At 37.4% G+C, this 21,525-nt stretch overlaps 1 protein-coding gene across 2 annotated transcripts in view; it reads left to right on the top strand.

The window, feature by feature from the left end:
• kiaa2012 (KIAA2012 ortholog) overlaps positions 1 to 21,525 on the top strand; it is a 41,125-nt gene that overhangs the window by 6,685 nt on the left and 12,915 nt on the right. The window contains exons 7-15 of one of the 2 annotated variants that reach the window (XM_073811994.1): positions 415 to 563; positions 3,103 to 3,289; positions 3,479 to 3,603; positions 4,194 to 4,377; positions 4,464 to 4,628; positions 7,795 to 7,956; positions 10,099 to 10,230; positions 10,573 to 10,653; positions 19,108 to 19,175. In XM_073811994.1, the coding sequence (XP_073668095.1) occupies positions 415 to 563; positions 3,103 to 3,289; positions 3,479 to 3,603; positions 4,194 to 4,377; positions 4,464 to 4,628; positions 7,795 to 7,956; positions 10,099 to 10,230; positions 10,573 to 10,653; positions 19,108 to 19,175 (1,253 nt within the window). Of the gene's footprint in view, positions 1 to 414; positions 576 to 3,102; positions 3,290 to 3,478; positions 3,604 to 4,193; positions 4,378 to 4,463; positions 4,629 to 7,794; positions 7,957 to 10,098; positions 10,231 to 10,572; positions 10,654 to 19,107; positions 19,176 to 21,525 lie in introns of both variants that reach the window. The other variant, XM_073811993.1, reaches the window with a different exon arrangement.

Raw genomic sequence — 21,525 nt, 5'->3', positions numbered from 1 at the left:
AAACAACATCCTGTGCAAACACAATGAGTAAATGCTTTGGACGGTAAATGTTTACGACTTCAAGAAATGCATATCAGATATTTGCTTCTGAATGGACCCCATTCATGTTGGGGCTGATAACATTGTGTCTGTATTTATGCTTATCCCACATATAAAAACTTTCTTTAAAAACTACCCATAAACAAGCTTCCTAAAATGTAAACCACTGGGGCTGTTTATCAGCAAGAATCTCGTTATACGATACGTATCACGATACAGGAGTTGTTGGGGAACGTGTTGCGATACTGTAAATCATGATGATATATTGGGATATTTCTTATTTTAGGAATATAATAAGATAGAATTTTAGAAAAGCTGTCATTGAGAACACACAACCATATGCAAACCTTAATATACAAATATTTATAATTTCAGATGAACAAATAACCTTTAAGACGAAAATTCAGAAGAAGCCAAACGTGAAGATAAGACAGAGTCTCAGGACAGAGGCTGACACATGCAGAGCTCCCATGAGTCCAATCCCTGAGACAGAAGCTGCACAGGCAGAACCTGCAGATCAGACAGTGGATCAAACAGTGAGTCCAATTCCTCTGTATTTACATTACATTTAATTTTATGCCTTTGGCAGACACATTTATCTTAATGCATCTTACTTTGGAACCGAACCCATTACCTTTGCTCTTCTGATGCAATGCTCAACCAGATCTTTTATTGTCTTATGACAATGACTTAAAAAAACTTCTCTTGGCTTTTTCATGCTTCTGGCATCATAAGATCAAAAACTTGGAATAGTCTACCTAGATGTAAACACCTGTTTTTGTTCTCTGGGTTAATCTCTGTTACTGACGTAATATACTGCTGTTTATGTGAAATATTGGCTTTTGTATCACATGCTTTAGGATAAAATAAGTAAGGAATAATTGACGGCGGATTGGCCGTTACACCTCGGGTGTGCATTATTTTTCAATAGTCAATTATTCCGCTTATACTACGGTTTCCACACCTAAAGACATCAATCACATGATATATTTAAAGGGATTCGTCCAGTTTTTGTACTTAAAATGCTATTGTAAGTAGAACTATTTTTACTGGGTCTCATCCAATGGCTCTTTTGCTTGCTCCAAAACGTCATTTAAAAGCTGGCAATGGAGGCTTGAGTCGTTGATAGCCTTCTAATGCAGTTATTAATGAAGTGAATAGAAAGAAAGAAAGCGAGAGCGACAGAGACACAGAGAGAGAAAGAAAGAGAGAGAGACCTCTGTGCATCTCTAAACAGTGCTGTTATTGCTACGGAAAATCGTCTGTCATGTTGTTGTTTTAGTAAGTGATATGGAACTGTAATGTGGTCAAAGAGAGCTGCCTGGAACTACGTTTGCCGTGCGTTCCCCAGAAAATAACTGCACACCCCAGAACGTTCATCAGCCAATCAGATTCAAGTATTCAACAGACCCGTAGTATAAGGTAAATTATTGTACATGTGAGTTTGATTATACCAATAGCTCCTTGGTGCTGTTAAATCTATAGGTTTTTCCTAACTAAAAGTAACCGTGAATTTCATTCATAAATTAAACTTGTGCCATCATTCACTTATCCTCATGTTAATCTGCATATTTATTCTGTGGTACACAAGCAGTGCTTTTCTTAAACCCAAAATTATATAAATCATCCATAAATCAGGCTTTTGTAGCCTGGGTTTTTGGTATAAATGAACTGTATTAAAGTTGTTATTCTCTGGTAATCATTCAATCAATTCAATGTTAACTGCTGTGACCAGATCAACTCAGTCAAAACAAGTTAGTCAGATTTGTAAATAAATCATTTAGATTGATGTTGTGAACTGGATTAACTGATTCACAAAATTAAACATGAATTCCTTTACAAATCACATCACAAATTAATTTTCTTATGAACTGTAATGAATGCGCCAAGAAGAGCCAGGACAAATGTCATGATTGACAGTACTTTTCTCAAACTCCAATATCCCATAAAGCACTATAAAAAGCATTGGTTTCCAGTATAAATATACCCATATTAAAGTTATGTATTTATTAAAGTATTAACTGATAATCAACCACAGTAACAGACCCTAAACTAAAAAAAATCCTGATGATGTAGAGACTTAGTACTTCATAATAGAGACAGGCAGACAAAGACAAGCCTGGCTCCCAAAAAAAGACAGACTTTGTCCACACTGGACAAAATGCACTTGGTAACATCATGTCCAAATTATAGATTTTTTTACCCAATTCACAAACCACCACAAAGCCTTAAATCGGATTTAGCAAAAGGACAAACTACCACCATACATACTGAGAGAAAACAAGCTCAAACCTGGATGCAAGGTACGTCAAAGGTAGACAAGTGGAACAGAGCCAAAACCAGGAAATAAACAAAACATTGTATAACATTGCACAGGATTCTGTATTTTATTAACCCTGTTTTATTACGGACTTTAGGGCTGTAACAATATACCGTGTGCCCCTCAAAAAGACCTGTCTAAGATCGATTCTGCATCGCAAGGCTGCGATTCTGTGTTTCATGCGCAGCTTCTGCATGTACTATGGTGTTTTGGTCAGTAAGAAGTCCTTATCAATCTAAAAACACTATGAGTTGTTTATAACGTGCATTTAAAAAGCAACACTTGTTAAACAAAATCATTCAAAATATTCTTTATTATCATGAAAATACATGAAACAATCTGAAGAACGGCAATATAAATATTCTTCTAGACATTTCCTGGAATAGCGTCCGTAATGCTACTTCTTCTGTGGCACAATTGGAGTTTCTGCACAAGAGCGCTCTCTGGCTTTTGGATGTGGCGGCATTTCACCGTAATTCATTCAAATTCATTCAGTGAGGAAACGCACATTTGCATGATAAATCTTTACAGCCCTAACGGACTTATAGATATATTCTTTCATACCTTATTGTATTTATTTGTAAATATGTTTATTTAATGTTCCTATGCTTTGGCAATGTTCAGACTGTTTTTAACACATCAATAAAGCTATTTGAATCTTGCATTTAAGTAAATGATGACTGAATTTTAATTTTTGATGTGCTATTTATGTACTCAAAAGCAATAATTTTGACATTTACCAGATTCTCCCACATTTGACTGACCATCCTAAAGATCCTAACGGTCATGAGAAACACAGACTGATGAAGAATATGAGTGGTGTTGGAGAGATGTGCACTTTGAGGTCAGTGTATGTGGACTCGTATTTGGATAGCTGCCCACTCTCACGCCTCAACTACTATGGTGGACACATGGAGGGATTTCGCCAGAGTAAGATTTTATTTACTTCACAAAGATGAGAACTAAATTACACTAAAAGATTCATTTATTCATTATCCTTTGACATTCATTCTTAGATCGAAAGCTGTAATTTGTGTTGAAGTAATACGATCTTTAGATGCAAACAAGAAGTTGTAGATTTACAGTATGTCAGACCTGTGCGACCTTTGTTTGCTACAGTCAGACATTGTGGAGGTGAGACTAAAGTGAGGAGAGTGACCACAGAAACAGATCCCAGCCTCACCAACTCTTACTTACCTCCCATTAACCCACCAGTCAAAGCTGACATCAGCACTTTAACAATGGTAAGAATTGAATATTTGGTTATTACAATAGAGGAAAAGATTTTGTTTTAGATAAAAACTTTGGACAACATTAGCAATAATAACCTTATGCGATCATTAGCAAACAAACAAAGCTTAAATTGTTACCTTATGCAACAATTGAGGAGCTCAGATGCAAAAGCCTCTAAACCCCACCTTCGTCAAACATAAAATAATGTTATTAACCGAATGCTCTGGGCACATACTATACGTTTATCAAACACTTAAACTTAAATTGGCTTAAAATACCGGTTTGTTGGCAGAATCTATTATGAGGATCATAAAAAAATGCTCATTTACAAGAAAATATGTCAGACGCACTATGACAGAGGGTTTTGCATCTGTGCTGTTCCATTTTAACCTGACCCAACCCTGTGTAATGCCTTTTGTGTATATTACGAGACTTTTTGTCTTCTTATCCTACGCACCTATCAACTTCAGGTGTGCGACGCAATTTGTTTGAACCTGACACAACCCTAAAAAAACTTTTATTGTATCGACCCTATGTAGTCAGTTGAATTCAGTCAGATTTATGATTTTAATAGACATAGGAATTGTTCATTGTGTTTTAGAGTAAACCAAAAATAAATGATATGGGGAGCTGTGAAGATTCACCAGAACAAGAACTGAAAGTGAATCTCCCTAACATCACACCCGGTACAACATATGTTAACCACCCAGAAAAAAGTGTGCATACGAAAGTCCTGCTCCTTCTGCCTCCACAAAAAGAACACATAGAGCCCCCTGCGCAACACGGTAGGCAATATTATAATGTGACTTATCATCAATACAGCTTTTTTAATTAATTATGCCTAACATTTTGTAACATTAATGTACCTTAGATGAACTACATGAGACCCTCATTGAAGACAATAAGTCTTGTGGTGACATGAAGCTTACAGAAGAGCTCCCTGAAAGAAGACAGGACCCTCTCTCTGACAGCGCATGCAGAATTATAGAGATGGATCTGGGGCATGTTGCTTGGTCCAGTGCTCTTGAAAAAAGAGGTAATTATATTTTTTATTTCTTATTCAGGGTCAATGTAGCATGGCTGCCGATTCTATCCACATACTATAAAGAATGTGCTAAAATCATTGTCAGATAGAAATATTATGACTGATAACAACGGAGATAGCGTGATGAAACTTGACAGTATCTGACAGCAAATCATTTTTTGTGGATGTTTAAAATATCAAACTTTCTAGGCAACTGAAGCATTGAAAATCAAAATCAGGCGTCAAGCATGTAAAATAACAAACAGACTTAATATTTTTGTAAAATGTATTGTAAGAACACCTGGAGTCTTCATTCAAGCACAAATCTAAATGACTCAACCTATGAAATTCAACCTGAGAAACTAAATACAATAACGCTGACAAAACTCTGACCTAACATTGTACATGAATTGGCAATCCTTTTGGAATCAAGTGGTCTTTGCCTAAAGTCAAACAAAAAATCCAAAATTGTTTTATAGAAATATTTGTTGGTTAAAATGTACTTTCACAACAATGTTTTACCGAACAACTCACATTAACAATTTACCAAAATCATCACACTTTATTTATATTCTGATGGGTGAAGTTAACAACTAAGCTAAGCCACGCCCCCTCCACTCACTCGGACAAACAATCAACATTCGGTGAGCAGGCGCTAGACATTTCACAGGAGGCAATTGATGATTTTTGGAGACAGAAAGACTTTATGTCATCTCGAAGTCACCAAAACGGAATTAACTATGCATTGGAGGCTTATATTAATAATTTTATTGTTGAGAAGGTCGATGAAAAGCTTCAGCTCCACGCAAAAATTAACAGTTCACAGTGTAAACGCGATAAATCACGATCATATTTAAATGAATCATTTAGCACAACATGCTATTACAACTAACATTTGTTATCTCGGTTATTTACAGATACGTTAATGAAGCTAAGTGACATGATGTACAACGCAGCTAGAAGCTAACGTTAACGTTTTCTAATGTTAGGCTAACGTTACGTTAGAGATGTTAAAGTTAACATTCAAATACGTTGTTGACTTAGCTTAGAACAGATGTAGACATCCTTGTGTAATTTATCCACGTTTAGTTGGTGTTGTGGTCTACCGCATAACTTAATTCAGAGCAAACACTTATTTCGTTTGAGATGTGGCTCGGGAAAAAGTAAAAAAATACACAACGTCGCCCAGCATCTCGGGATACCCAGTGTCAGAGTTGCATGTACCCATGCACACCGCTTGACCATTTTAAACTTAAAATGACAAGAAAAAACATATTAAAATGAATGAAAACTGACTAACGCAATACATTTCAATGGACGTGAAAGCAGAGAATGTCCGAGTGTATTGGGTTAGTTAGCACACTTTGATTGGCTCATCGCGTTTGGGGGCATGGTTTAGCCATAGGTCTATTTTGGCCCTGTACAAACTTCAAAGTTTTGAAAGTGACAACCGCATTTAAATGCATGAGTGAATGCCCTAAATGTTCCTTCCTTTCTTCTGTTTGGAACAAGACTCACTTCAGAAACTTTCCACGTCTTTTTTGGACATAAATACCGTTGTGGTGCTTAACTGTATATGGCCCAAGTGGCAGTCCCAATAATTTGGTCGTGTATGTGCAAGATCTGGCAACACACGTGAGCAAACGCTCTTACCTCTACACTGCGCATAAAGAAGACTTTTTCCCCGTTTTAGGTCTTTTATTTTTTCAGAAGAGAGAGTCTGTTATGTACATGATGCACGTTTAAATAATTTATCAACAACTAGTTGTTCGGTTTCTGTAAATGCAGTTGTCCCTGCATTTTGAGTTAATTGGGTAGTAGAATGCAGTTGTCGCTCACATAAATTACTGAACTGTGTGTGTACTGTACAGAACACGATTTAAGACCTCATTATAGTTGGTCCTACAGTATAGCCGTGATGGCGTAGGTTACACATTGGTTTTCATATACACTTCTGCATCGTTGTCCGCATAAGCAGTATCCACGCGTGTAACCACAGGAGCAGTGCGACCGTCAATGAAAAAGCAGCTTGGGCAGTTTAACCCACAACGAAAAAGAAACAGCAACTTGTTGTGTATGCTTTAAGAAGACCAGTAGTGATGGAAGTAAATAAACAGCGACTAATGTTGCAGTTTGAGTTTATTCACTCCTTAACTTGGCCCATTTTTGCCAACGGAAATACATATGACGCAGTCTGACGTGAGGGATTCTGGTGAACCAATCACAGCGCTTGGACCTGCGTAAAACTGATGCGCTGTTAAAAATTTGTCAAGGTGCACGTCAGGCAACACAGAGCTATGTTCAGGCTACGGATAACCTAAGGCGTAGACCTTACACACGACTATAACGTGGGTTTTATAGCATTAAAAGCTGAAGTGACAACCAAATTTAGCAACAGTGTGTCTGAGGCCAAAAATGCAAAAAAAAAAGCCTTGCCCGCCAATAATGAAAAACATCAAATGCAAGATAAAAACAACTGCTTTACTGGAAAATTATAAAAAATATTGCAGACATTCTGGTCAATGCTAAAAGTGGTACATAAAGAATGAAATTTTCTTAAACAATTTAAAGATGGCATTGGCCATCTGATACAAATCATGGTTTATAATTATTCATGTTTTTTTCATTTTTGATCATTTTCTATACTGAAACGCTGACCTTTTATCTCGACTCATTAGTTCACACATATACTATCCTCACACAGATACTATCCAGTATCCACACACAGAGCACCAGTAATCTAAAATAAAATGCACAGCTCCCCTCTGGACGGCCGAGCCCCTCCTCATGTCGGGCTCAGACTGTGCTTGGCCGAAGCTAAATGCACTCTTACAACAGCAAAAGCAGTGGGGAAGTAAAACAGCAGTGTGCTGGGGTGATCTCAGCATCTGATATGATAAATAACAACATAGAGGCTAAGGTTCACATGTCCACAAGCACTCTGGGGCTCAGGCAAAACAAGGCCATCTGAGAACGATGTACTGTGCACTTCCTGCACTGCGCTGTTGGGTCAAAGAGGAGGTAGAGGAAACACAGTACATGCCACAAGGAATAAACTTCTGTTTTAAGAGTGGCATTCACTTAACAGATGTCTGGTGTTAAGGCAACAAGAATCTGTATAATGAACAGTAGTTGTGTGTGTGTGTGTTACTACTGATAAGTCAAATAATTTTCTCAGATCAACAGCCCCCCATAGGTCCAATGCCTCCCCTGGTGGGCCGGAGGGGTCCAGGTAAACAAAGCTCAATGGCTGTCTACAGTCAGAACCTTCATGACCCCACAGACACGACAGAACCACAGACAGGAAACATCAGAGGCTGTCTCCCTCCAGAGCTCAGAGGTAACAAGTGTGCCTCATTAAGCCTATTCAAATATTTTAGGAGAGCCAAAAAAGCGAGCCGTCCATTAGCCGGGCACTGTAAGGCACAATTTGCCGGTGACAAGCAGGTAAAAGGTTAATCATTTATAAAGTCAAACTATATAAAACAATGAAAGAGTTAATGTTAATGCAAAGCAAGTGATGCAGTTTTATAGTGAGCTGGCTTTTTTCAGTATAATGTACAAACTAAAGTTAAAGGGCGTGTTGCAGGTTAACCACCACTGTTGATTAATGCGTACATAAATCACTCAAGATATGTATATCATTTTTAAAATGTCTCAAAAAAGGTCTTAAAGACCCTTTTTTAAATGTTTTTGGTATTAACGTTTTTTTTAAGCAATTCGGCGATGACGTCACGTTGGGTAGAAGTAGATGAAAGCCTCAGCCAGAGCCATAGAGATAGATGAGACATTTATTGCCGTTTTATTAATACTTACGTTTATAATATGGAAATCATATATACATAATAGGAAATATATAATGTGGTATACTGCAAAGTTACCCTGCTAATTATTATTTATGATATATGTGGAGATAAATAAAACTTTGCAAATCTGCTGATTCAATCCATTCATGTCCTGACCACCAGGCTAGAGAGTTTTAAACATCCTTAATCCACACTTACTAGTCTATCATATAATATCTAAAATATATTTTTATGTGAAATAAAAGGAAGTTTTGTTATATTGTTTATGCGATCATAACGAATCACACGATCATTTTATACACAGAAGCAGCGGTCAGCAGCTGCAGCGGGCTTGAATCCGACCGCATACTGCAATAAACAGGCGTTCGGCGGCTTTTTACATCAAAGGATGACAGGCTAGAAACCAATCACTGATCTCCGTATTTTTATAAATCCTGGACATGATTGGACCGGCCGAACGGGTTGAGCACTTTTATATTTGTTGAGCAGAGAGGCTGCACAGTTTGACCAGTGGGCTGCGGGAACCGGCCGCACATCAGACCGACAGACGGTGTTGCTAATATAACTCCCAATGTATAACTATTATCAGACCGGCCAACCGGGAAAGTCCCGACTCTCCCGACTGACACCGCTACTGGCTGTAGGGAAATGTGTGCGTTTTGATCGGTGTTCGAGGCTCTTACCCCGCGACCAGATGTGACGACGTGACGCCTCACTCAGCTTCCAGGATTTGAGTCATGCTGCCTGAATTCGTTTGTGCTGAAGATCGCATACACCCATTTCAGCAGGATTATGGTCCCCCTCAAACCAGCATGCACGAGTATGTTAATTGTTTGTTTACTTTCTACACGAAGTTATGCTAACGCAATCTGGCTTTCTGCCTATCTCTCTATAGTAGCCCATCTGTCTGTCTGTCTGTCTGTCTATCTATCTGTCGTTCTGTCTATCTAGTCTATCTATCTAGTCTATCTATATCTATGTATTTATCTATAATTTGCATTGATATAATCTGAATATTGTACTTGACTCATCTCTCTAGTCACTCTCAATGCTCTTAAGGCAAATTCTCTCCCCAACGTGACGTCATGCAGTGCGTTGAGGGGGAAAGGAGAATCCTTGCAAACCGTTGTATACTTTTTCGTTTTGTATTCCGTTTTGTGATAACCAACAACATAAAATACAATGGATAACAATTTAAATGTTTATTATCAACAAGCAAATTGCCCAAATTCGTGGAAAAATTTTACCTGCAAAACGCCCTTTAAATAACAACTAATAGTCACAAGTTCCCCCAACAAGTGTGACTACTTTGATAAAGCAACATCAATGTTGGGTCAATATTTAGAAACATATCGTTGCCCTTTAAAAAGTTACTGTTATGCATAAAATGTATACATGTGTATATCACCACATTAGATGATACAATATCTTTAAAAAAAAAAATTAAACATAGAGTTACCAGAAAATCATTATATTCTACTTTCTTAATGTGGTGAATATTTTTTGTTTTTAAATTTACAACAAAAATTCTGAAATTAAAAAAGTTTGCCTCTTGGTTTGATCTTTTTTTGGCTTGACATTGATAAAAGTGCCTTAAATCCCTCTAGGACACGTTGAGCACAATCTACGTCCAATTTGTCATCCTTAACATCTTACTCGAATCTTTGTGTTTTCAGAAAGGCAGGCAGGCGAAGCAGTAGGCACCTTAATAATGGGTCCTGATGGTGAAATCATACGCTTGTCTCTCTGGGATCCTGCGGTTGACACTGAGGACCACCCAATAATGGGTGATGTCACTCAAGGCCACGGTAATCAAAGCTTTACTTGGTTTTATATTATGCTCAACCAAATAAACACAGAACACAGACATGCCTATACTGGCTTCGCTTGGACCACATTAAACGTTTAAAAGATGTTATTCTCAAGGTGTATTATTAGGGTTAATATGTTGAAAATGTGATTTATTGTCAGGGGAGTCTGTGTTTGTTTATTGCAAGGACACAGTAGGTGTTAGGTGGGAGTTGAGGTCAAACTTATTCTGGAGGGGAAAGACAGCAGACGAAACAAAAATAGAGAAATGAAAAGAAATTAGGAGGTCTGTATGACACAAAGATTATGTTAACATGAATAATGTTCTTCTTTGTTTCTAGTACTCAAGGTTGTGACTTCTGAGGAAGACCTAAAACAGCCATGGACTATTCTTATACAGGAGAACCATACAAGAAACAAAGGTCAGTGCTACCTTGCCACAGAGCTGAAAAATATTTGGTTGTTAAATATGAACACTTAGGTTCATTTTAACCAACAGCTGGGTTTGTCCATATTTTACTCAACCATGGGTTAAAACCACCCAGCATTTTTAAGAAAAATCACAACTGAACACTTTTAATGTCTGTGAACAATACAATGGACATGTTTGCCAAAATAACAAAGTCTGCTTTTGTTCAAGACAAAATTATCTGAGCTATCCTCTTTAGATCAATTTTACAGCTCCATACTTTCTTTGTGGATATGAGATCAGTTATAAAAATAGTTAAGAACTCTCACTAAACAAGAGTGAAAATAATGACCACATGGTTTGTTTACGAAGCATCATATCACAACGTCAAAGTACGTGTAAGTGATTAATGCCCTCCAGCGGCCAGCAGCTTTTACAACCTTTGGTTACGTTTAAATGTTGTTTTTTTTTTTTTTTTTTGCTTTATACGTAAGATTAGAAGCATTTCATTTTCTGCATTTGTAAATGTAGAAATAGTTTCATAAATATTTATGGTTTTAAATGGGGGGGTATCGATTCAGATGTTCCAGATCGATTCAATTTCGACTCACAAGCTATCAAATCGATTTGATTTCGATTCTCGATTTGATTTCCGATTCTTGGATTGATTTTTATACTCGATTCTCGATTCAACTCAATGAATATTGATTTAATACAATACTATATTTATAAAAAAGAACAGTGAACAGAAGTTTACAAGTGGGTAATTAATAAAAAGAAATTAAAAGCCACAACACTATCGTCGTCGTCTTGCTTAAAAAATCTAAAATGCTTCCATACCTCTGACTTTTATGTGAAGGTGGCATCAACATCGACGAAGCACCTGAAACAACGAATGAATGAATGACAGGCTTGCCTCTCGATCCTTGGTAACATCGCGCAAGGCAAAAAAGAGGATAGCATCTAGTGGAGAAGACTACTAATTATATTAACGTCAATCTTAATTTCAGTGTTTGCAGAAATAAAATAAATAAATCGATTCGTGGCCTTTGAGAATCGATTTTGAATCGACCACGTAAAAAAACGATTAATCGAAAAATCTATTTTTTTGCCAAGCCCAAGTTTTAAAGATATTTTGGAGCAACTAACCCCATCCTTACACAAAACTCCACCAGTTCTCAACCATATAAAAACACAACATGCAAGTAAAAGTAAAGTCACAGGTATTTATTGCATTAATTGACAAAAAACAACAATATTAACCTATTACCATTCCTTCCAGAAAAACGAAGAGTTTTTTTGTGATTGTTGTGGGCAAAATCCTTGATCTTGCGGCACGTTTTCTTAAAAAATGCAATGGAATATGCAGGATGTTTATGCAATTTTATGTGATGAAAAACTGTTTGCAGCTTTTGCAGTTCGTAATGTTCCTATGGCAACAGGGGACATGGCTGTGCTTGTGTGAAGTAAATGCAAAATTTTTCAACTTTCTGCTAAGATATATGTGATTTTTGCTACGAAAATGCGGGGATTATGAAATCATGCAAGCCCCGCATATTTTGCGCACGGAAATCTGCAATTTATGCTGCGAAAGTGCAGCATTGAAAAAATGTGGCCCCCGCATAAATATGCTGACTTTGACTGATTATGCGTTGAATCATGCGATCGCATAATCAGGTTTTTCTGGAGGTACTGCAAACTGAAGCCATACGATCACTTTATATCCTTTATATAAAAAAAATAAGAATGCAACGTACACCGTTAGATCTGATTCAAACATAAACCGGAACATTAGAGCATGACGCAATCGTTTAGGACAGCCAAACGCGCTTCACGTTCTTAGCTAACGTAATGATGCAATTGTCACGAGACACATGAGAGCCAATGCTATTTCACAATCAAAGATGACGTATCATTCCTTCTTTTGCCGGCAGTTTTTGAACCAGTGTACACCAGGGTCCTCATTTATAAAGCGTGTGTACACACAGATTTGATTGTAAAGTTTGCGTACGCAAAAATCCACGGCAAAGTCCATATTTATAAAAACTGTCTTTGACGTGGAAAAGTGCCCCTGATCTGATATTGATATATTTTCTCCAGAAAAATAGATCGTTTGACCTCTGTACACTTGAAATGTTTTACTTTTTGAAAAAAGTTGTGACTGTTTTGTATGCTGTGTTTTATATTATATAATAAATAAATGGTAATGTTATTTGCCCTAAATGCCTGAACGTTTTATGTGTAAAATAAATATAATTCATCTTGGTGGTTTAAAAATCATATCTAAATACGTGTCATCAAAGCAAAATTATATATAATTTTATACCCTAATCAGTGTTGGGTGTAACTAGTTACTAAGTAATTAGTTACTGTAATTTAATTACTTTTCCCTTGAAAAAGTAAAGTAAGGGATTACTCTTATTTTTCTTGTAATCTAATTACAGTTACTTCGGATGTAACTAAATACTATAATACAATAGTGGATTTAACATGGTTTTAGTTTACAATTCTCATTATAAACTGGTTGATTATTAGCATTGATATTAATGAGATGTTGGCTGTTTATTAATACTTAATAGCACATATTAATGCCTGATTCTGCAAAAAAAACATTCTACATCCTTAACCCTCCCCATTTCTACCAGTACTTAAAATTAACAACTTCTTTATTATTAATAAGCAGTAGTTGGAGTATATTGAGGCAAAAGTAGTTAAAAGTTAGTTAATAGAGAGAATTGGACCCTAAAGTGGAACCAGAATAATTGATGTACTTTTATATATAATTTTTTCAAGCCATTTCAAGCCTATTCTTGTATCATGTACTAATAGGATTTAGAAAGTAATTAGTAAGTAATTAAATACTTTTTGGAGAGAGTAATTTGTAAAGTAATCTGATTACATTATTGTAGATGTAATTAGTAACTAGTAATTAATTACTTTTTTTGAGTAACTTACCCAACACTGACCCTAATACAGTGGTTCTCAATTCCAGTCCTCGGGACCCCCCTCCAGAATTTTTTAGATGTCTCCTTATATGAAACACCTGATTTCACTCATCAGGCTCCTTAATTAACACACTAACAAGCTGATGAACTGAATCAGGTGTTTCATATAAGGAGACATCTAAAACATTCTGGAGGGGGGTCCCGAGGACTGGAATTGAGAACCACTGCCCTAATATACTAAGTTTCACCTTCTGCCGGTAGAGGTGCTAATTTTGTAAAACGCATCTGTTGGGCATTATTGGGAGGAATGGACAAACAACCAAACAATCATATAGGTGAAGTGAAGTGAAGTGAGTATTTGCCAATGTATGGTAACCCATACTTGGAATGTGACCTCTGCATTTAACCCATCCAGTGAATAGTGAACACACGCACTGCAAGTCGTGAACACACAAACACCCGGAGCAGTGGGCAGCTATCCCTGCAGCGCCCGGGGAGCAATTAGGGTTAAGGTGCCTTGCTCAAGGGCACCACAGTCGCAACCCACCGGTCGTGAGCCTCGAACCGGCAACACTTGGGTTACAAGCCCAACACTCTAACCACTAGGCTACAACTGGTTGGAGGATAGATTGATTTAAACTTGTGTGCTATGAAAGATGAAACTTAAAGTTATATTTTTTTTCTCTAGGTATACATGGATTATTTTATTTGTGTTCCCTTTATTATCTGTTTGGTTCAGTGTTTGCTATTGCAGCTGAAGTACTGGTATGGACTGTGGTATAAGTTCACCAAAGTAGCTTTTTTATAGAAGCTTTTTTGATTCAAAAATGCATCACATTTTTATAACTCATCTCACACAACAACAATTCAATTACGAGTGAAAAATAGTACAGTGCACCAAAACACAAACATGCATTTAAATGCACACCACCCCCTCCCACCGTTCTGCTGGCTGCTCCACATCTGCTAGTGGTTTGTAGTAGTGAGGTATCCCGGACAGAGAAACCCGATCCCCCCTCAGGCTGAGGCCTAATCCTGGCCCAGGAGTCTGTGTGACTGACAGAGGCTGTGTTTTCTCAAGCCGACCTCTGGAACTGCTCTGTTTCCTTTATCCTGTCACTGGTCAGAAACTCAACCCCCACCGACCCTCCTCGGTCCAGCAAACCCCCTCCTCCATCCTCTGAGTTCTCTTCTCATTCCCCCTTACCTCTTATTTGGGCCTCTTCTGAAACATGCTTTCTAAATACTTTTTGAGCAAATGGTTATCATGAAACAATAACAAAGCATCCAAACCCACCAGTGGTCTATTGTATAGGAGGACCATCTAGAAGTTAAAATCCATCTTTGTGGGTGGGGGGATACAAAACGATAAGGTAAGGATAAGGTCCACAATAACAAAAAATAGTTATATAAAAAAATAGTATTCATTGATCACCATGTTCATGGTATTTTAAAATGTGAATCAGCCAGTACCATAAAATGTATCCATTATGTATCAAGGTATTACCATCTGATGTCATCATTCCACCATAAAACAATCGCAGTATTTTCTATAATGTCAAAGTGAGCAATTGCTATTGGTCTCATAGTGTTAGTTTACATAACAAGATAAGAAGTAGCCTATTTTTAGTGACGTTGGGTCTACAGAATTGCCCGACATTGCGTTCATTGCTGGTAAATCATCCATTAACAGACAGTATACTGAAGACAGCCTTTTATGTTACCTAACACCAAACGCCAATACGTGTGTCCTCGGGCTTATTCTGAGATGTTTTATGCTCGCCTGTCTCGACGCTGACACTGTGCTAACAAGTAGTTCACTGAAAATAGCAAAGAGTGTGCAGTTACCCCACAGCATTCTGGGTTGTCTGGAATGCTGGAGATGAGTGGTTTTTACAGACAGGGCTTCTACAAGCAGTATAAAAAAACTAAAAAAGCAGCAAAAATAAGAGAAAAAATATGCTTAAGTCTATTTCATTTTTCAATTCCTACTAGTTTTTTTAGGAGCATTTATTTATTGGGTTTAAGGCTAATATAGAGCTTTCTGTTTAATTGGCTGATGATTTACACAGAGACAACATCTCATTTAAATAATGATTAATGCAATTGGCATTTAAGGTGCATTGTGTAACTTGTAGAAGTTTCTCTTGATATGCTATGTAATATACATAACTATATTATCAGTGGTGAATAAAGACCTTACCAGATTAAATGTATTGTTTTTTTTTACCTTAAAATTAGAAGTTTTTATCTACATACTAGTGGCGGCTCGTGACTGCTCATCCGAGGGTCGCATATTCAAAATATGTGTTCAGAGTGTCATGTGTGTTGCTCGTGATTTCAAAATATGTTTTTTTTTTGCGTCATGTGATCCATGTGCATCACTTGTTTTGTCAAAATAAGTGCCTGCTACACATGCGTCAAAACCGTTTATGATTAAAGAGACGCTCACGTTCACAAAATACACCAAGATACTCCCTTAACAGCAAACTCTGATTACGCATGAGATTATGTGAGTATCTGGCAAACCCGAGCAACTTTTTTATCATAAACCCTTTAGACTTATTTTGACAAGACACGTGATACACATACGATCATTCGATGCGCAGAACACATATTTTGAAAGGGCGTACAACCTTCTTCCTTGTTCTCCCAGATCTCATCAAAAGCCTTCTGGTTTGCCTCCGACAACAAATTGGCACATCAACAATTTGATAGAGGTAATTAATGCACCTTCTCTGATCAGTAATACTAGCTCTGAATATTTTGTACAACTGCTGGAAAGACTCTCTGGCAACTTGAAGGTCCTACGTATGGAAATAATCCAACATGTTTGTTGTTATTTTCCTGATATGATGCATGCCTGTGACGTAAACGCGTATGCGACGAGAGCCACCGAGAGCAGACTTTTGCGTTTTTACCCTTTATGGAACATGACTGGCAATGGTGCCAATGGTGGTTAAGCGTTTTTAAGATTTCCACTCTAGAAGGGTGGTTTCACTTTTTGGTGTTTTTTTTGGTGTTTGTAAACGAAAGGCACATCCGATAAAATATTTTAACGTTTTCACCCTCGAGCGTTTTCGTGTAAACAGGGCCTAAGCAGTTACCATTTTGGGGGCCCTTAGCAAAGTACAAGAACCGGGCCCCCATGCCCCAGCATTGCCAAAGGTTTTTCATTTGAATTGCACAACAATAAGATTCAGTATATAGAATTAAGTGAGATATATAAACTGGGTTTATTTTGTGTTACACTGCTTAAAATAACACTTAATTGTTACAGTTTGGTATGACAAAAATTCTTGGTTTAAAAAAAAAATTCACACACCTCAGATATATCTTTTGCTTGCAAATGTCTTATAGGATGTATTTAAAACAATGTAATTAATACGGCAACTTCAGTGTCTGACATCTTACTAAAAAAACTAAATGAGGAAGAAGAGGAAGCATTAAATTATGATTCAGACTGATCTAACAAACTGAACTAACAAACACCAGCAAACAACTTTGTAAGTTGGTTATTGCTTGAATTTATGGATGGGAATCACATAAAACTCAATGTTCATATTGCAAAAACAAACTTACTGTGAGACACAACAAGCATATAGACTAGACGTACACTAAAGATGAGATTTTAATGACAATGATGAGATACAGAATATGATTTATCTATTTCCAACGTGATTTAAACCCCTGCGTGGTGTCTTTATCATGTTTATACCTGTACGAGTGTGGAACAAAAGATACGTGTCACTGAACAAACCACCAATCACAGGTGTGAAGCCCAAAGTCTTTAAAGTAAACTTGACAATCGAGTGAATGTTGTACAGTTACGAGAGCACAGAGATAGTCAAGCGAGCGCTCATTCTAGCACTTGTGTGGCTGCATTTGTGCGCGCTGAGTAGATGTGCGCTTTCTCATAGAGTTTCGCTCATGAAGTAGCCTATATGTGCCTCGCGAGGATGCGTGCAAATATTATACATCTCTCGTTCGCGAGTGCTTTATCTGTACCTTAGATTTGGGTCTGAATAAACGAAACATACTTTCGCACACCTTGTGGCCAGTAGGGGGCCCCCCAAGCCTGCGGGGCCCCACGCAATTGCATGGATTGCGTTGTGGGTAAACACGCCACTGGGCCTAAGCATTGTCAACTACTGCAGCACATATTACATGCCAATTTGTCCACTGTTGTTCAGATTAGCGGAGCTAACACTGATGTAAGATTTATAATATGATGTATAATTTATTTTTGATTATTGAATATATAATATGAAGTATGCTTGTGTTTGATTTGAAAAAATATGTGAAAATACAAGTGCCAGTCCAGTTTAAACCCCAGTATAGGCTAAGTTTAGCAGGGGCTCTGACAAAAGAAATACAAAGAGAGCGAATGAGAAATGAAAGAGAACAACAAGAAGAGTGTTTTTCTTGCTTTTACGCAGGATTTGTGTCATGCAGGATGAATGATTGCTGTTGTTAGGTGGGTAAGATCAGAGGGCGAGGAAGGGTGTGTGGGGCGTACAGAGATAGAGCAGAGGTCTCACTCACAGTGCTCACAAAGAATGTGAAGAAAATGCAGCCCTTCTCTCCTGAGGATGAGGTCGCTGCTACGCTCAGAAAGTCTTACAGACAGAAATGTGAGGGTCTTTCCCCGCCCCCCTGTCTATCTAGTCTACACACGCCTCATTGACATCAAAGCAGTGTTGGAACCCATTAAGCAGACAGATCTGCTGAAAAATAAACCACCATTGGCTGGTGAAGAATAACTGGCCGCTCTGTGTCCGCTGCCACTCGCTGGATGCTCAGGCTCTGATCCAGAGAGACCCTCACATTTTCTTTTTAACAAAGCTTTTAATTCTCTTTAGAAGTATTTTTAATTGTTTCTTCTCATTTTTATTGTTCTTATCCTGTAGCACTTTGAGATCTGTGATGAAAAGTGCGTTATAAATAAAATGTATTATTATTATTATTATTATGACATAAAGAAAACAGCAGATCCTACAGCACGGCACTGCATCATGGTTTAATGAGAAAGTATATTAGACCGATATCTGACGTCAGATTTCTGTTTGAGATGAATACAATGAACATTTGCAACCAGAGAACTTTGTTCTACAACCTTAACCTACCAGAGTACCAAAAAAACTATTAATTATAAAGAAGATATGACTGAGAAATGAAGTGGACATGTAAACATGCTACTGTGTAGATTTGGACCACTGAAAAACTTACTGTTTTCATGTGCTGCTAAGGAATTTTGGGTAAACGTGCTTGGGATGGGCCTGACTTACTTCTGCCCCCTGGTGGAATTTTGAATAATAATATACTTATCAGACTATTCTAGTGGTTTCATTGGTCAAACGCATCAAACTCATGTCATTGGTTTTGTCGCTGAGTTAATGCTAGACAGTGCCACTGAGGCACAGTTTCCAAACTGTTGTCAGGAAATATAAAATATGAATGGCTTTCTTATTAAAACATAGCACTACCACAAAATTCTCATAAAGCTTTTAATTTCTTAACAGGGGACAACACCACACATAATACAGAAGCAACTACTTTTAACAAGGAGCAGTTAGACTCTACTCATGAGGTATGACCTTTAACCCTGTATTATACCTAAAGCATCAAACCTCTCACTACAGTATATCACTGAGAGTAAGGGACACTTCAATAATGAAATTTACCTTGAGGTACATTTCAGTGCACCACAGCACCTTAAAACCAACGTCAGACCATTCACTCTGACTTACAGTCAACTGCATTTCTGATTTTCCTTCTAATTGGTGTTGTTTGGACAATTTTAAAGGTCATGTTCTTTCTGATCCTATTTTTCAAACTTTAGTTAGTGAGTAACGTTGCTGTTAGTCTATAAACAATACCTGCAAAATGATAAACCTCAATGTTCACTTCCAGACGATATATTTTCTTTAACAGAATTCGCCTTTCAAAGCCTATCGCAAACGCCAGTTTGGACTACAGTCCTCTACTTCCTTGTTGAATGACGTCAATAAAACAGTTTTTTACTAAACTCCGCCCACAGGAATAGGTCAGTCGCCAGCTTTGATCAGAGCATGTGAGCGAAGCAGAGCGGTGTGACGCTCAACTAAATATTCCGCTCTACTGTTCAAGCGCTCCACTCAGTCGCTCACCGCCCAAGCAAGCGCTCCGTTAACTTTCCGCTCACGCTCACAAATAAACCAATTCCCGCTCAGATCCCGCTCCGACATAAAAAAATTTAGTAAGCCTAATTGTTTTCTGTACTGACGTTCTTGGATAATTGCATTTAATTAAAGTATTAGCTGATAAATCGCAGTTATGTGTTGGCTATTAGACCTAGTTTAACTGATACGGAGCTCTGGATATAATTCAAATTAACAATTTGTTTCCACGACATCCACATGTTTTACTAATTCACAATTTTAAGTAATAATAAATGTAATACGTAATTACGAAATATTATAATAATTCGTTCCCCTTATGAGAAAAAGATTAATAAACTATACTTTTATATAAATATATTATTTAAAAAAACTAAAATAAATTGAAGAACAGTTTCTTAACAAGAAGGTTTTTTAAGTGCGAATTTACAGTGCATCAGTAAATACAGAACACAGCTGTGTCTTAAAGAAATTAAAATTAGACCGTATTTATGAACCTGTAAATGTACAAAACGAATGCAATACAGAAGGCCATGAGTATTTATTTATGGCATTCTCAATAGTATATTAGTAGATAAATTAACTAAATAAATTAATCTGGATAGATCATTTTAGTCAGACTGATTTGTCATCATTTCAGAACAAGCTTAAATGCTATCTAAAACAACTTACATTTTATCCCGAGTGTTACTTGGTCGAAAATATGTAGAAATATAGCCTATACGAGAACAAATTACAGAACAAAAATGTTTAGCTCACACAGACCGAACGAAAAGCCGTTAATTAAGCGGACTCTCTGTAAAATAGAGGACGTGCTGAATCAGTCGAGTCGGCAGATTATCATCAATGTTTATAATGTTCCACGCAGATACTGTTGATGAAGAAAATAATATCTAAATGTCCAGGGAAGAGTCAAGTGTTCAGTCAGTTAATACTAAAGGCACAGGCGTTTTTGGCTGAAGCTTCCTCATCCACGGAGCGGAGAACTATAAAGGTTTTTATTTTAAGTGGTTTTAATGCTGGTAAGCAATCAGTTATATTTTGGCGCTTTGTATTTGTGTTGATCAGTTAGATTAAAGTAAAACTGCATCTAGATGCAGACGACGCTTCAGTTATTCTGTCATCTTAGTTTCATTTCTTTCATTTCTATATAAGGCTGGCGACTACTTTAAAACAATATTTGAACTCCATAACTTGTTGCAGCCGTTTTTACAGATTCTCGAACTAGCAAATTACCAAAGGGCATTCTGGGATGAGCGAGCGGTGCTGAGCGTATTGAGCGAGCGGAGCGGAAATTTCGGAAATGCGCTCTGCGCTCTGATGGAAATATTACCACACCGCTCAACGTTCCGCTCCCGCTCCGCACCGCTCACATGCTCTGGCTTTGATTCAAACGGCTCTGCTAAGCTAAGCTGCTGTCGAATCACAACACACAAAACAAACTACACAATCAGAACTAGATACATATTATTTCTGAGGGAGGGACTTCATAGAACAAGGAAGACATCAGCCTGTTTTAGGACATTGAAAACAGCGCTATACTGATGTAAATTGTGTGAAAAATACCGCGTTTTTTACACGTGAAACATGAACACATGATATATTGCGCACTGTAAACACAATCAAAGCTTCAAAAACACAGAAAGAACGGGACCTTTAACGTTATAAAAAGCCAACACGCTTACTGAATGTTATTTGAGTAAAGTTTAAACTCAGCATGCATTGATCAAATATAGTTATTAATTCATTGAGAAAGTAAGATGATACGTTTGTTATATTTGT

This window comes from Paramisgurnus dabryanus, chromosome 15, assembly GCF_030506205.2.
Source record: "Paramisgurnus dabryanus chromosome 15, PD_genome_1.1, whole genome shotgun sequence".
Taxonomy (NCBI): Eukaryota; Metazoa; Chordata; class Actinopteri; order Cypriniformes; family Cobitidae; genus Paramisgurnus; species Paramisgurnus dabryanus.
The sequence above is the reverse complement of the archived record's forward strand: the minus strand, read 5'-3'. Positions and strand labels throughout refer to the sequence as shown.